This window comes from Varanus komodoensis, unplaced genomic scaffold (genome assembly GCF_004798865.1).
Source record: "Varanus komodoensis strain SLA01 unplaced genomic scaffold, ASM479886v1 scaffold47, whole genome shotgun sequence".
In the NCBI taxonomy this organism is placed as follows: domain Eukaryota; kingdom Metazoa; phylum Chordata; class Lepidosauria; order Squamata; family Varanidae; genus Varanus; species Varanus komodoensis.
Window position 1 is genome coordinate 7071067 of NW_025336045.1, and position 17334 is coordinate 7088400.

At 45.9% G+C, this 17334-nt stretch overlaps 1 protein-coding gene across 1 annotated transcript in view; it reads right to left on the reverse strand.

The window, feature by feature from the left end:
* The window catches only part of LOC123030854 (calcium/calmodulin-dependent 3',5'-cyclic nucleotide phosphodiesterase 1A-like), a 41267-nt gene extending 24247 nt beyond the window's left edge, over positions 1–17020 (reverse strand). Inside the window, exons 1-6 of the mRNA XM_044445142.1 lie at positions 16968–17020; positions 13344–13526; positions 9509–9575; positions 6699–6815; positions 3631–3771; positions 527–627 (exon numbers count right to left, since the gene is read on the reverse strand). Of these exons, the coding sequence (XP_044301077.1) occupies positions 527–627; positions 3631–3771; positions 6699–6815; positions 9509–9575; positions 13344–13526; positions 16968–17020 (662 nt within the window). The remainder of the gene's footprint in view (positions 1–526; positions 628–3630; positions 3772–6698; positions 6816–9508; positions 9576–13343; positions 13527–16967) is intronic.
* Positions 17021–17334: the final 314 nt, after the last annotated feature.

Here is a 17334-nt window from a genome sequence, read left to right on the forward strand (position 1 = left end):
GCAGAGGAATAGATGGAAAGCGGGGCCCACACTGCTTGCTCTGCTCAGTGTGACTCCACTACTCCTGAACTGTTTCCTTCCAAGCTGGTCATTTTAAGAACTGATATCTGAAATTTGCCTGCTTTGCTCTGCTTTCTCCCCCCATCTCTTACACATTTTTGTGGCTTTTGTTTTCAACTGTAACCATGGAGGACTAGTCTCTCTCCCCAACCCGTCATTAGTTCTGTTTCCCTAGCAACTTGACATAATTCAAACATTTCCATGATTTCTTCTCTTGCTTCAGCAATCCCTGTGGCCTATCCCTTATTCTTCTTCCTCACAACCCCAAAACTAAATCAGTGGCTCATTACCAGCAAGCACTCTTTTATTTGATGATAAGCTTAAAAGATACTTCTATGCATGTTTACTCAGAATTAAGTACTAATGAATTACTCCCTGGTAAGTGGATATAAGACTGCATCTAAGTCACTCTGGTCTATCTTTCTTTCAGATGTTGAATAGGATCTGGCTAAGACAGAAAACTTACCTGGTCTCAACATGGAAATGGTTTGTGGTCCCAGTGTGTTCATAATCATGGATTGATGTGCTGAAAAAAATTGCTAATATCTCCAGGTCAGTGAATTTGTGCTAGTGAAAAGAATTAAAAGCTAGTCATGTTTTCTACACAGCTAACCTCTGGGTACAGTTACACATGATAGGAGATCTGTAAATTGATTCCCCTGTTGTTTTAGAAAATATTAAAAGCTACAAAGGATAGTGGGCACTGGAATTGAAATTCTATTGCATGCTTTGTGCTGCAGAACAAACAGCAGCTTCAAGCAAGGCAATTTTCATTGGACTGAGCCCCCCTCCCTAAATGTCATGGGAAGTCCTGTTTATGGATTTCTTGAGTCATATAAAAAGCTTTCTGCTGAACTGTATACTAATGACAGCAGGTGTCTTATTCTCCTCTTTCTCAAAATCTTGAAAGGCAGCATTTTACTGTTTTTATTAGGAGAAACGGTGACTGGGTTTGGATGATGTGGTAACTCATTGTGGCTTTATAATGCCACCCAACACTTTTCCCATGGTCAAGGTTTACAAACCATGGAGTGATTTGTAAACCATTCCAGTTACCCATGGTTTGTTCTTGGGTATAATTAACCCAGCATGGCTTAATGTGCCATCTGAACACAGATGACATGCCAAGCCATGAACAAAGCAAAACTTGAAAGGGTCCCCTGGCCAGAGCAGCGAAAAAGTGTCACTGCTGTAGCTGGGAGGCACTAGCTGATGACAGCCAGCAAAGCATGGCCGTCATTGGCTTCCTCTGCATTCCTGCTGATGCAAGCAAGCTGCCAGAGACAGCGCATGGTGGGAGAACCAGCCTCCCAATCTTGCTTCCTCATGAGGAAGCAAAACTGAGTGGCTGGATGCTGCCTGCCGCCACTGACACTGCAGCGCTGCGCGGGAGTGTGCCGCCTTGACGAGAAGGCAAGAGAGCAGTTCAGCACCCCCTGCCCCCACCTCCTGATGCTGAGCACTAGCTCTGCTGAGCGAGGAAGGCATGAACTACCCAGCTGTAGTCTTCCAGAGTCAGCTCGTTCCTTCCTGTCACCTGCCCCAGGCACTTGTTTCCTCCCAAGGAGTCTTGTGGCACAGGTGTCTGATGGGACTTGAAAAGGGCCACGGGACTGAAAATGCCTGCCCCTGCTGCCATTGCGGGGGTAATGGGCTGGAGAGAGCTGCTTTGCTGCTCTGCAACTTTCTTAAGGGAAAGGCGAGCTGAATGGTTTGGCACTCCCACCTTGTTTCCTATTCTCCCCAGCAGGGAACAGGAGAAATGGGGTGGGAAGCACCCTTTCCCATCACCTGACTTGTGCCCTCCTCCTTCCCAAGGAGAGGCACGTGAGGTAGATGGCACTAGAGCCTTCCCTGCACCACCTTCCTAAGCACTAGCCAGAACCCGGGAAGGGGGATGAGGCAGGCACTGGCTCTCCCTCCTGCTCCAGGCAGCAGGCAATGCGTTATCTGAGGAGGTATGTGGGAGGATGTGGGTGAGGGGGAATTAGGTGGGGCCTTCCCCCAGGGAAACCAAGCCAAGGGTGCCCTCTCCTCCACTGGCCAGCCATGGCTTGCCATGGTTGATCAGTGAGGAAGGCATATGGGTGGCCTCTTTGCTGCTCCGGGGCCACACACAACAGCTGGAGAGCCGGTCACTTCATGCGGGGCTTCCAACCTCAAAACAGGCACCGGCCCCACTCTGTTTCCCACCCAACACTGCGCAGATGCCAGGAAGGTCGCGGGAGTGCCAGGTGGGGAAGCAGGTGGCAATGTCTGGGAGTGCCGGCCTTCTTACACTGTCATCTGCTCTCCTTGGTGCTTGGTGCTCCTGTTGCTGGATACTGCAGGAGGACAAGGGAGGGCCAGAAGTCACAGGAGAATTTGCCTGCAGGACCCTGGTAAAATACCCTGGTGGGTTAATGTTTTCTGCAAACTTACTCAATGATATGTGAATTCACACAACTTGTTAAGCTGTGCTGGCTTAATAAGTTGTCCAAATCTAGCATTTTCCATGTATAAGCCATCCTGGGGTAACTTATAAACGCTTCCAACTAGCCATGGCTTGTAAAAGGGTTTAATAACTCATCCACAGTGACTTAATATTTTACCTGAACCCAGATAACAAAATGAGCTATGACAGAGTCAAGAAACCAGGAAGCTCCTTGGCAAGAGTGGCATAGTTCTGTTGCTGCTGCAGCTGCAGAGCTAATAGGCAGCTCCCTTTCCCAGGCACCCCAAAGTGCCAAAACAGTGCTGCAGGACAACTGCAGGGAGGATTTTCCCTTCTTCCTGCCAGTAGCTGAGGCAGTTCAAACCTTGGGGAACCCCTCCATGCAGGGAGGCAGGTTTATCCCTTGAAATCACAAGCCTCAAGCCCCCTGGGGTGGGTTCCTCTCAGGTTTAGCTACTTCCCAAGGTGCTTCCCACTCTGGATAAATTGCAAAATGAAGTGGGCAGCTGGGGCACTCCCCAAGATCCCTGGAGATCTTGCTTGGAAGCAGGAGAATTAAGCCAGGGTCTGTCTGTCCACTCCCCCCCCCCCAAAAAAAAATCCTTTAAAGGTTGGGGTGTGCAAAGTTTCCTTTGCAGCAGAAACTTAAGATTTTTCTGGAGGATGTTTGTGTGGCCCTTGTATATTCCCAAGTGTGGAATATACAGAGATATTTTTTAAAAGGTCAAGCCCTGACTTGGGGGATATCTCAGGGACCCTGCAATGTCTCTGGGGATACAGCAGGGAGTGGGGGGAAGAGGAGGGAGGAGGCAGCACCAGCCTGCTGCTCCTGATGGTCTGTCAGGCACAGAGGCATTCAAACCACAGTGCCTGCTTAAAACTCCAAAGGGGATGCAGTGTTCAAGGCCATATCATTTCAATGGGAATCTGCTGAGTCATACGTCAACTCCATGTACATCTCTTGATTTCTAAGTTATGTTTCCAGTGTGATTCAGCAATATTTTTCAGATGAATCGCATTAGTTAAAAACTATCAAAAAACCAGGTGCATTTCAGAGGCTGTCAAATTATTCTGTGTGGAGGAGAACTATCTGTATCCTAAAAGACTTTGTGTGTCTGGCTTAGGGCTTTTCTTACCATGATTCCAGTGTGAAGCATGATGCTGTGCACAGTTTGGGTAACATCTGTGGCATGGACTGAATTGTGATAGGGGTTTTGGTATTTGTTGTAGCCAACCTCTAGAGCTTTTGCAAATGAAACTAGGCAGGTAAGAGGGATCTGTAGGATGCAAGAAAGAGATATCAACATTTCTATAGCAACTTTTCACAAGACCAAGAGTACTCTGTATGACAAACTTTGCTCTGATCTTACCATTCAGTTACATCAGCTGGGCAAATGAAATCTAAGATTGGGGTTTGATCTTATCGGTACTAAATGAGATTTCCTTTTTATTTTTTTCAAGGTAATGTATACAGGAGCAGGCAGAATGTCCAGGAAATGTGAGATATACCTTCAAACACCCACAGGAGTGGCTGAATGTCCTTTCTGTTCAAGAATCCACTAGAGAACCAATGCAGTGTAGTGTTTAGAGTGTTGGAGCAGGAGACTGGGGGGTCTTAGAGCCCACTGAGCCATGAAGCTCAGTGGGTTACTTCAGGCCAGTCACTGACTCTCAACCTGACCTACTTCACAGAGCTGTTGTGACAATAAAATAGAGAGGGAGAAGAGGGAGATTATGTACACTGCTTTGGGAAAGTTGCAGGAGAAAAGGCAGGATATAAATGCAATAAAGGAAAATTTTAAAATTATATTGAGTCATAAGGCTATGAAACAGGTGTAGGGCATATGAACAAATTTTACATTTTGAGCACACCTCCTTCTCATGACTCCCCCTCCACTCCCCCTTGCATCATATGGTTGCTTTCTACTGTAAGATGTAGAATTGTGCTCCTATTTTCTATTTGCTTCTGGTAGACTATATAGATCAAGACATTAGCAAAGTTGCTTAGTAATACCATTTCTGTCCAACAGTTCTGTAATGACTTGGTCAGACTGCTGCAGGGATTTATTACTTCAGTCATATGATTCATCATCTTGAACTTGGAATAGGAAAAATAGGTGCTTTGTGGTTCTTAACTCTTGATCCCTGAAACATCTTAACAGCCATGTTCACAGCAGAAAAAGCTGTGAGAGGTGTGAAGTGGAGATTGTGAAGTTTGCCTAGGAATAAAAATCTATGCATTGATCAGTGTGTCCTAATAGGTAAAGGTGACTCTGCAGAAAGAAGAAAAACACAGAAAAGGTTTCAGGCTTCAGAAAAGAAAAGATGTGCTTTCTTCTTCAGGCCTTTTTTTCATTTTAAATTCAGTTGCAGATGTTTATGGAATACTCAACAAAGGCAGAAGAAGAAAAGGGAGAGCAAATAAGAGATGGATAGTGTTGGGAAAATTTGGACAAATCCTGTCTAAAAAGCATTACTTCTGTGTGCTTTTGCATTGTGGGATCAAATCCTGTACTCCTTCTCAAAACCAAGCTAAGTCACTGTTTAAAATGGCATTGGAATTCAGTTTACCAGGAAGCATCTTCCTAGCCCAGAGGGCTTCATGTGCCCTGGTCATTCAGAATTTCTAGAGTCTAGATAAGGGTCTGAGTTCATAGTTTCTCAGTAGCTTGAATTTACATATCTAAGCAGACCTGGAGATGGGTTCAAGTTACTCAACTAAAGTGTCAGTACACTGCAATCAGAAATATTGTAATCTCATTGTCTCTGTATGATTGACTGACATTTCTTTATCTGTTCTGTACGTGATGACCTCAGAATCTTATTGTAATGTCTGCATTCTGTCAATTGCTCTGTACCTGTGTACCTATAAAATACCCTGCAATGGTATTGAAGCTTTGCAGCAGAGTTTACCTCTGCCTGCCCAGCAATGCATTATCGTGAGTCTACCACAGAAACCTGGGTAATACAATAAAGCCAAGATGGTCTGGACGCTTGATCTTTCCCACGAACCCGAGTTTTATTTCCTCTTCTCAGTTGAGATTCTGGGATTCTGACAATAGATTCCAGATAGGAAGCCACAACCTTGAATTTAAAACAGCTAAGCAGGGATGTCTTGAATCGGACCTGGAGGGCTTTCATTCATAGGTTGCCATAAGTTGGAGATGACTTAATGGCACATAGCAGCAACAACAACTTCGTTTATTTAAATAAATGGCTGTCCTGGTTTTTATGGAAGTCGGATAAAGGATTGGCAGGAAATCAGAGATGTGTCTCAAATTATGCAAGGCATACAGTTGCTCCCTCTAATCCTTTGCAGGGAAATCTAATGGGAAGCCGCTCTGACTCTGGTGTCAGGAGAAGGCACACGATAGGAGTACTTGTGTGCCAAAGAGAAAGAATTAATGCCTGGCAGCTGTACATAAACCTGGGAAAAAATAAGCTGTGCCAAAGCACGGGAATAAATAGGCAGCAACCTGGGGCTTGGTGGCTCCTGGAAAGCAGCTGCACTTGGCCAAAAGCCTTGCTCATGTCCTAGCTCCTGGTGCTTAGACAGGCCCTGTGTTGCCAATAGAATGCTGAAGTCAGAAGACCTGACTGGATCCAGCAAGGAAATGTTGCTGTGTCCATTACTACATAGAACAAAACTATGTTCTTATGTGTTTGGGTAAGCATACCTGCACTTAAGACTTTGAAACAGTTTCATTGCCTAGGCCCCTGCCAGAGGAACCATAGTTTGCAGGAAAAGCCATACTTGAGATAATACATGAGACATATAGCTTGCACTTACCTTTGTTGTTCTTGCCAAGTAGCTCTGGGGAGAGAGGGCATTAGCTTCTCTACTACCCACCACATTTACAAGGGTAAATAGTCACTGAAAGCCCAATTTGACCAATTCATGACAGCACTGTAGACATGCTCTGTGTGTGAGAGAGTGAGCAGTGGGCAGGTGGCAATATGATGCTTATATTCTTCTGCACCATGTATGAAAAAGTTCTTTTTATTCCATACTTGTCCGTTTCTTCTAGCCTTCCGCAGAGACTAAAGGTTTTCCATGTAAGCCTTCAAACATGTGTTGTTCAGATATTGCATTATTATAATTTACCATTTAGTCAAGAATATGGAATTGAAAGACACTCTGATTATCAGACTTAGCATGCTTCTACTACTTGGTTAACCTACTAAGGTTCATTAAGTTCCTGACCTTGAAATGGCTCAGTAGGTCATATTTGCTGAACAGCTCACACATGATACATGTCAAACCATGCCCTCCACTAGCTTCATTTAAGGTAAACACATTAAAATCCCAATTATCAACATCCTGTTGGTGGTGAAAAACATAAGCAAATAATCACTTCTGGGTTCCTAGACAACTGGAAAAGAAATATGAATGCAAATATACTTCTTTCCTAAAGTGAGGCCAGTAGTAATTTTTATATTAATGAAAGTAGTTACAGCAGATTTTTATAAGCTTGTATATAATAAACTGATATTCATCCACCGTCTTTCATTAGAGTAATTTAAGTCAACATTATTACTTTACTGTAGATTGTTACACAGTCATGGAAGTACCCCATAGGTCATCTTTTGGAGATTGAAAGTCCAAAACTGATATAGGAAACTGCCTTCATTACAGTATGACTATTTTTTGTTAGCAAACCTAATTAAAAGTCATTTCATACCGTCCTTTCTGGACATGTTTTCAAATTGCCCAGAACTTTTCTCATCAATTCCATTTGAATTATTTTATGCTACACTGAGGTTGCTGTCCTATATACGCTTGTCTGGAAGTAAATCCCATGGAACTCATTAGGACTTTCTTCCAGGGAAACATGTTCTAGCTAGTACTGTTATCACTCCAGAGCAACACTGTGACAGAACCCCAGAGACACTGACTGGGTTTCCATGAGAACGCAACCCATTCTGTGTAATAAAGCACAGTGGGTTGTGTTGTCTGAACCCTGCCTGCTTCCCACAGGTAGGCTTGTTAGAGCACAACAAGTCACCCTGTTAATCTTTGGCTTGATGGTGAGCCCGACAGGTTGTCATCTCATCCAGCCCCACAAGACTGACGTGGGAGGAAGCCTGTGAGTTACAGGAAGCAGCAAATTAGATGTTCAGCAAGATCCTTTTGATGCTTCTGGAGATTTAGCCCGTGCTATTACCAGTAACAGCCAGCAACAATGGCAATTTTCCTTCCATTTATTTTCCAGCCTTGAAATCTACACATATATCCCAGCAAATTTCACAGACCATTTAAGGAAGGAAGGCAGGCAGGAAGGAAACCTTTGAGCTAGAATAAGAAGATGGATCAAATAAGGCCCTCTTTCCTTTTACAGTTCTGAGGATATTGCAGTGATGGTTTAGCAAAGGAGCTCTGAAAAAGTGGTGGCCTTAAGAGTTTCCATTCGCAGATTAGCTGGACACTTGGAAAGAATCTTGAAGGCAGAAGGCACTGGGAGGTGTCAGTTCACACTTAAAACCCAGAAGATTACCTTGCTAAATGGGAGATCTATAGCCACCTTGCCCCCCTCCCACACACACACTTTGGATGGACTTACCTTTGTAGCATTTCTTCTATTTTCTGGGGTGTTCCAATTGACAGCTAGGCATTTGACAGCTATCAACTGTTTTCAATATGGCCTATAAGCAATCAAGGCTCCTTTTACCATTTTTTTTGACAGCTGTAACTGACAAAGCAATAGACCAGGCAAAACTGCATATACTGGCAAGGTGATAGAGTACACTTGCACAACTCCAAAAGAATAACGTGTGTGTGTGTGTGCGCGTGCGTGTGTGCGTATATGCATCTGTGCATGTGTCATGTGGGTGGGTGCTGGTACACATTTCAGGGGTCAAAAATAAAATACTATTCCAATTACACTTTCTAGAATCTCCATAAGATTCTTCAGAGTCCCAGCACGGAAGTTCTCAGAGGGTCCTCAGTACTCAGACTCTGACAGCTGACCTCCTGCCCTACCCCTGTCACAGCCAGCATGGAAGGAACTGCACCAGCTGTCTCTCTAAAAGGAGCATTGCACCTCCCAGAAACAGGGAACACTAGAATATCCAGGTATGACACTTTCCATCAGTGTCCCAGCCTGCTTCCCTCCCCAACTCCAGTGTTTCATTCAGATAACTGAACAATGGCTGTCTGGTTAAAATGCAGAGGACAGGAGACCGCTGCTGCTGCATCTTACTCCAGCCACTGAATGCACCCAGCCTCCAAGTTCAGAGCTTCTGTGCATCTGAGGGAGGGGTGATGATGCCCTAAATGTACATGCAGCACTTTCCCGAAGATGGATACAGAGCCTGGTTTTGTGGTTTGGTTTTGTTTTATTGTACAACATCCTGAAAGTTATAAGCTATAGGCCGTGCTTCCCAACCTGATGCTCACCAGATGTTTTGGATTTTATGATTAAATCTTGAATCTCTTTCAGTTTTACCAAATAAAGGGGAGAGGGGAGTTTAGATTTGGACTCCAGCAATGGGGAGAGAGATGCCCTCTGCCATTTTCTTGATGAAAATTGCTTCCCCAAGTTTGCTGCATTCAGATTTCCCATAATGATGAAGTAGCCAGATATTCTGTTGCACAAAGAACAGTTCTCTATTTTGGGGAGGTGGTAGAGGGCAGTATCCTATTTGAAGGTGTCTTCTATTTTCAGAGCAGTCCAGTCCAAATCTGATTTAAAGTGAAAGTGCCCTACAGGAAGCAGGGGCTATGGAGTTGTTCATTAACAATTAGCAGACTGAAGGTCTGCAGACCATCTAGTCAAGTCTCCTCTTTTTATTTTTATGACATCTAGTATAGCAAAAGGTATGGCATATATCACCAGTGACAATACTACTTTAATATATTTCATTTTCTAGCTGAAATAGACCTCCCTCCCTCCCTCCCTCCCTTTCTTGTATTGTGACATAAATATTTTAAATTTCCATGTAGTCTGTCCTCTTTAGAAGTCTATTATATTATTTAGACTATTACATTATTTGCTTGAAAAGCAAAGATTTCACCTTAAAAGCTTGTACTACTTCCAGAGAATAAGCCATGCCGACTGAGCTGGTATTTGCCCGGAACTTCCTAGGAAAACAAATGAAATATATGAAAGTAACAGTCTTTTCTAATCTTATACACAGTTAATGTAGATTAAGTCAAATTAAGCCTGTGGGTTATAGTGGCTTGATTGTTGGATTATGACTGGACTGGGTGATCCAGGATCAACCCCCTGCCCCCCTTGGCCATGCAGCTCCCTGGGTGACCTGTCTCTCAGCCTAATATACCTCAAAGGGTGGCTGTGAGGATAAAATGGGAGGAAGAATCAGGTGTACCCCTGTGCTTTTTGGAGTATGGCCAAGATATACCTAATTATCCATAGGCACTGACCCTTCCAAGAACATGTGTAAGAAGCGAGAGTATGTTATTCTTTTTCCTAGGCTTCTCATCAGGTACACATGTATTTATTATTCATGTATTTATTTATTAAAAGCTTTTCTAACCTGTCCACTACAAACATCTTGGGATGGCTTCAGATTTGGTCAGCAAGGTAAGATGAAAAAGAAGGGGGCTTGGGGGGTCGGATAAGAATAGGTAATAAGCAGGTATGCAATTGAGAAAATTGGATTAAAGCAGTAAGGTAATAAGAATTTAGAAGTAGTTCTCGGAGAGCTGAGGTAAGAAGCTGGAAACAAAGAAGCTAGGAACAAAGAGCTAAGAGGTAGATTAACCCAAGGTACCCAAAACAACACTTGGAAAAGAACTGTGGGAAATAGAGGGAGCCCCTCCTATAGACACCAAAGGGAGATGGGTTGGGCTCCCACCAAAATGAGCTTACCTAGGCAAATCTTCCTGACAATAGGCCCTGTGCAGGCACAGAGCCCATATATGTGATGCACAGAGACCATGAAGAAGAACACAAATACTCTGCTCATTCAAAACATGTGCTGCCCTACACCAAAATGGCTGCTCTGTGCAATTACAGGCATCTGTACACACCACACAGTAACATACAGCTTATATATGAGAAAAAATGCTACAGATAATATTTATTTATCTATCTATTAAAACATTTCTATGCCGCCCCATTCGCCGAAGCCTCGGGAAGGCTCACAACATAAAGTTAAAATACAAAAAATAACAATATAAAATAAGTCGCCCGGGCACGATAAAATAAGCATAATATTAACAATTAAAATGACGCTTAAATAAAAAGGTCTTCGCCTGGCGCTGAAAAACAAATAACAATGGCGCCAGGCGGACCTCTCTGGGGAGCGCATTCCATAGATTGCAGATGAACCTACAAAGAGTAGACTATAAAAATCCCTTTTGGCCCATTATACAGAGGGCACAGTTGTGCTTGGAGCACAGCAGTGCTGAGTCAGCCAGTGCCAAAATATAGCCAGGATGTCTTTGATTGGCTTTGCACAATATGGTAACTCATCCTGTATCCCATCATTGGTGCAACCTTTACAGCCCTGGGTGACTTGGGCCCAGAATTTCTAAAGAAGCCTTTCTGTCATTGTTGGAAGCCCTTTTCCAGGGGCCTCTGCTGAAGAAAACTTCATGGGTTGTTACAAGTCACAGGGCCTTCCCACCCTACATATGGAATAAATTTCCCAGTTAGGTTTGCCTGGTGCCTGCACTGTAAGCTTCTGGCACTAGGCAAGCACCTTTCTTTTCTGCTAGGCATTTCAGAGACCGAGTTCTAGATTTTTTATGGCTGTTTGTTGCTTTGCATTGCACTGCACTTTATTCTTTAAAAGGTTTGCATTGCATGCATTTTAAACTGTTCTATAGCATTTCAGGGTGCACTCCTACAGCCCCCACCTCAGTCCCCTCACAGCTGGCCTGGAAAGGCCCATGCTGGCACCAGTCTGAAATCCCCACTGTGCCTTGGAGAAAAAGGGATGTGCTGTGGGGAGGGGAGGAGACTGGGGGCATGGACTTACATCAATTCCTACCAGTACCCCAGCCTGCTCCCCTCCCCTTTCCTAGTGCTTTCTCTAGCCTGCCAAAAGCAGCTATCTCCATAAAATGCCTGGTACGAGAGCAGCAGCAGATCTGTGCCAGCATTCCTCACTCCACACATAGGATACACATGCATCAGAGGCTTACCTGCATCCAGGCCGAGGGGCATAAGGTTACTCCCTTAATTTTTAACTACCCAGAAAACTGTTGGGTGGGTTAGAAATGTGATAAATGAACAAATGCATATATATGAAGATGAGGATTCTCATTCACCTACCACAGAAACAGGATGAGAGGCTGGAACAATTCATTTTTGGCAGGCGTGCAAAGGCCAGCAGGGGCAAGTAGGCCTGTCTGGCCCTAACACAGATCCACACAAGGGCCTGGTGTGAAACCGCCTATCAGGGTGGTTTGGGCAAGGCCTAGCTATCTTCTCTGTTCACCTCTTTGCCCCCTCCCAGAAATCCTGCCAAGGAAGGAAGAACTGAAAGTCCAGCAGCCCACTGGGAGAGGAAAGAGAATGGGGCTGGAAGACTCACAGGCAGCTGTTGCACTTTCCAGAGGGGCAAATCCCCTCGCCCTGGGGCCCCTTCAGCTCCACGGCCTTCCTCCAAGCTTCTTCCCTCGCCAATTTTCTTCTGCTCTCTTGCTCACTTCCTTCACCTCAGTCTGGGTCACGAGTCCTCCTTTGACTTCTTCAACCCACCAGTTGGATCCAGAGGTCTGCTTCTCAGCAACTCTGCTGATGCTTCCCGGCAGAGGAAGGGGGAGGTACTAACTGCCTGGGGAATTGGGGCAGGCTGTGGCCCTTCCATCAGCCCCAGTGTGTGCTCCCATGTGGCACATCCATGTTGGAGGGTAGTAAGGGGCAGAGATGCAACATTTATTTGCCAGATGGGCTAATTTCACTTTTAAATTTACCAGCAATCAGCTGCACAGTTCAGAATATATCCAGTCAGGCACCCTACTAAAGGCCTGGCCTCTGCATCCCTAAATAAGTTGCGCCTCTGTCTGGACACTGAGTTAGCACCAAATGCTGCCCCCAGCCCCCAAAGGACAGGCCAATATGGTAATGTAAGTTTATTTAAAAGGGAAAGGAACAGAGGATTCAGAGTTAAAAGGAACAGGGAAGGCTATGGAATAGGATTAGGGAAAATAGCAAAGAGGACAAGACCACCCCAGTTCCAAAGAGGACACAGACTCTTCCACACATCACCTTGGCAAAAAATAGTAACCACTAGTCCCATTCCACATTACCGATATCGCCCCAAAGTAATAAAGCAGCAATCCAGCCAAAGTGTGAGCAAAACCCTTCTCAGGAGTTCCCAGGTCAGAGGGAAGCAAATGTCCATCCATGGTGCCTCTGTTTTAATCCCCATCCTGGCAGCAACCTGGCCCTGTCCCCTTTCTCAGGGCAGTTCCTATGGAGGCTCCTGTCCACCTGCAGGGGTTAAAACACGAGTCGCCATAACAGGAGCCAGAGCCACGGTGGCATAGTGCTTCAGAACATGGGACTGGGAGCAGGTGACCTGGGTGCTAGTCCCCACTCAGTCATGGCACTCACTGGGTCTCTTTGGGCAGGTCATGGTCTCTCAGACTAACCTACCTCATAGAGTTGGGAGGATAAACAAAGAGAAGAAAAGCCTTGTAAATCCCTTGATCTACTTGCAAAGAAAGAAAGAAAGAAAGTTGGGGTATAAATGTGGTGGTGGTGGTGGTGATGATGATGATGACAACGACGTCTAGTCTTCCCCTCCCCATATCCAGGTTCAAGGGAGAAGATCAAGGATGACAGAAAATCTCCATTAACCATAGGACTCCCATCCTTGAATCCTCTTCATGCCTATTAATACGATTATTATTTATGATCAGTTCCACACTTACCTTTCTACTGAAACACCAGTGTGGACTGTATATGAAATAGCTCGCACACTTGCTGTTTCCTCCAGATTGTTTCTGTATGGGTTTTTTTTCTTTGCAAAAGTGCCAGTCAACCACTCCCGCACGTCCACAGGCATAGAATCCCACTGGATGTTGCAAAGTTCATCCTCCGTGTCCAGAAGGCTCCTGCAAGGAACACACCATTTTCCCCCCTTGCTCCATTCATTCAATTAATTTCAAAATGGCTAACAGAACAAGCAAAACATGACAGCTTTAAAAAAGTGTTAAGTAAACCAAATATAAAATGCAGGACCATCAAACAAGGAAATAACCTAAACATCAGAAGTTGATTTTAGAATGCCCTAGGACACAACTTATGGCCTCCGGACATTGTCTTGACGTTAGAAGGCCATGATACTAGTTAGAGTACCTGCTCCAAGATCCTGCAATTTTGAGCAGGATCCAAAGGCCAAGCCCCCACTTTGTCCCTTGCCACCAGCACAGAAAGAAATGCATTGGTGCCCCCAGCCCAAGGTTGTAACTGGGTGTTGGAGAGGGCAAAATGGGCATGTCACAGGTTGGGAAGGGGAGGAGGCTGGGGCCAAGTGCTTATACCAGTTCCTACTGACGCCGCAGCCTCCTTCCTTCCCCTTATCTGGTGCTTTATATAGATGGCCCATAATGGCCGTCTAGATAAAAGATATGGCATTCCACGCACAAGATGCTCATAAACCTCCAAGTTCAGAGGCTTGGTTGCACTGAAGGCACAGGGCACGGGACTGCACCCTTACAGAATGTTTTGGAAAAGAAACTTCTTGAATGCCCTTTTAAAGGTGTGAAAGGAAGGAAATGCTGAAACCTCATGGTAGATAAGGCTCCCAGTGGCTGCTAGTCATGATGGCTGTGTCGCCGAAGGACTGTGCTTCTCCAAAACAAGTGCTGGCAAATACAGGCGGGACAGTGCTACTACATTCTCAGTGTCTGAGCTTCCCATTGTGGCATCTAGTCAACTGCTGTCTGAACAAAACTCTGGACTAGACAGGCCTTTGATCTGATTCAGCATGGTTCTTCTTACGTTCTTATGATCTATCCAAAGACAGAAAATCCCACTGCTGTGGTGGCACTATGAAAAATCCCACCAAAAGAATTAGAAACCCAGTGACAAAAGTGCATCCCCAAATTTCTCACCTCTCTTGATGCAGTGTGCATTAAACAGGAAGGCATTGCCACCAAATGACCGAAGAACAGTGCTGCTTTTTATAAACCCCTAAATGTTGACTATGCAAATAGGAGTTTAATAAGGTGGATCTGCAATCTGATGTGGAATTCTATCTACAGTCTTTGGACTGGGACTGCAACACTGTGGGAGGAAATTTTTCCAGTGAAAAGCCTTCCTCTCAAAGCTGATCTCCACGTGCTGGCAGCAGTGACCTAGGCAGAACTCTACTGCCACTGTGTTTTCGCCCAAAGCATCCCTTGCATTATACTAGCAGCCTGACTTAAGCTTGACTAGGCTAGGCCCACACAGGGCAACTCATGCCCCTCCCCATTCTGCCCTGGCTCTGTGGAACAAAAGGAAGGGAGACACAGCCGGTGTGACTGCAGCCCAAAGGCCTGCAGTGGTGGCAATTTGGGGGGCACAGAACAGGAGCTCAACCTCAGTGCAAGGACTAATGCTGGCTCCTGCCCCCCACTGGCTCGACTGCCCTCCTCCCAACCCACGATCCCTTGGTGGGGTTCCTTCAGGTGCTGCTCAGGGGAGGTCAGGAGAATGGAAACTAAGCAGCTGTACTTTAAAATGATTGCACTTTGATCAGATGTTATAGCATTGGAGGTGTTGCACATTGCTCACATAGCATTGGCTACTGGGAGGCATAGAAAGGAAAATACGTGTAAGTCTAATGATAATGATGATCATAAAAGCAGCGCAGTGCTGTGCTTCCCCTGGAGGAAGTGCAGCAGCAGGTGTCCCAGGACCTTTCCCTCCTCTGTGCAGCTGGCACTTACCTGAGGTGTGTGGGAAGGGAAGCCAAGCTGCCTGGCACTGTCTTTCCCGCTGAGGAAGCGCAGCACAGGGCAGCTTGGGACTTCTCCCTCTGGGCACCTGTGCTTGCCCAAGCAGCAGCTGTGCACTGCGAGGAAGGCAGGGCTCTCCCCTGGCCTCCCTGGATGACACAGCTGGAGGAACTGCTTCCCGCTCTGGTCCCTTGCCTGCCCTTGTGTCCCCTTCCTGCTATTTGGCTGAGCCACACAGAGCAGCGGGGAGGGGACCCTTCCTTCCCTGGGCTCCGCTGTGGTGCCACATCATGGCTTAGTGGCGATGCGAGAGGCATGGCCTTCGCATGCCAGGCTTGGAAGCACAGCATGAGGCAGCCCATTCCTTCCCACAGCTACCCAGGCATGGCCTAGCTGAGCTGCCGCACAGCTGAGCGATGGGAGGGTGGCACAGGCCACCCAGCCCTTGGCCTCCAAACAGCATTAGATGGCCTGAACACCCCGCCCCCCGCCCATCTTTTCCATGCTCCTGCCGCTGCTGAGAGATTCCTGGTATTGTCAGGAGCACAGGGCATGGAAGCAGATGACAGCCGCTGAAAGTGATCACCTTTGACCCCTGTCATTGTTGCACCCCCTGGTGTTCCTGCATCGTCCCATGGGATACCAATATGAAGACTTGGGGGGAAAAGGAGGAAGCAGTGCCTCAGGAGCGATTCTCTCCCTGAGCATTAGCTGGGCTCAGCAGGGATCTGAGACAACTTTTCGTCCAGAGTCTTTGTGTAGGACGGCTTAAACTATCATCTGAACCCACCCAAGGGATTGCTGATGTTTGCCATATCATGTGCAGTAGTGGCTGTTTTATTGGAACAGTTTGTTACGGTAGTATTCCATTCATACACACACACATTGTGAATTTTTGTCTGTCACTGATAAACACAGTTTACAACTTGAGGGGCACTCTTCTGGTAGAGGTCTCAGCAAGCTTACAAAGAGTTCAAACACAGAATCAGACATTTTTTATCAGTCGGACTGTGAAAAACACAGAACCATACTGAAATACCATGGCAGGGCAACAGGACAGACGATCCTGCCCAAGAAACCACCATGCCTTGTTGTGTCATGCAAACCCTCCCTGTGTCCCTTAACAATTTGAGTGTCCAGGGAAGGGGAATGCTTTACTGGAGACCTTTCACCACACCCTCTCAAACGTAATGTTGCTGTACTTACAACAGAGTGGCAGAAAGTTTCTTTTTGGCTCTTTGATCACAGGTTTTTGATTTTGCTGAGTTGTAATTTGTTCTGATACCACTCTTCCCTCTTTTATCTTGTGTCATATTTGCAGCTGTCTTTTGTGCCTTAGTGTAGTAAGTTGCTACATTTAAAAATAAATAAGCTAACAGTAGCTCCCTATTCCTGTGTGTGTGTCATTCTTACAAGTTCCTGTTGATGTCAGTTCAACAGAAAAAGTCCTTCCAGAAGTATTGTGATGTCATTCTGACATAACCACTCACAACCTTTGGGTGATCGGTAGCCTGATTTTACATCATGGGACTGTTTCCCTCCCCTGCCCTTATAGCTTATCGAAAGCCCTGTTTGTGGTCATGAGTACTAGGGGTGAGCCCTGTAGGGTACCTGCTAAGGCCCATGCCCCAGCAGAGGGGGCTCTGCCAGCCCTGGAGGCCCATGGTCCTGCCATTCCTTCCTCTTGCTGTTACTGTCCATTCAAGCATCCCCTCCAAAGGACAAATGGCAGGAACAAGGAACGGGGAAGGGAGCAACAGCCTCTGCCCCCCATTGCTCATCCCTCTAGGGGCCTTGCCTGGAGATAAGGGAGGAGCTGCAAGGAGGTGGGCGCATGGATTAAGACTTGCAGAAGCTAAAACTGGCACTGATAACAGCAAATACACAAATGGTTAAATCCACGTATTCAGAGGCCCCTTGACATGTCCTGGATGTTAAGGTTTCCTAACCCTAATTCTAAGTGGACATTTTCATTGAA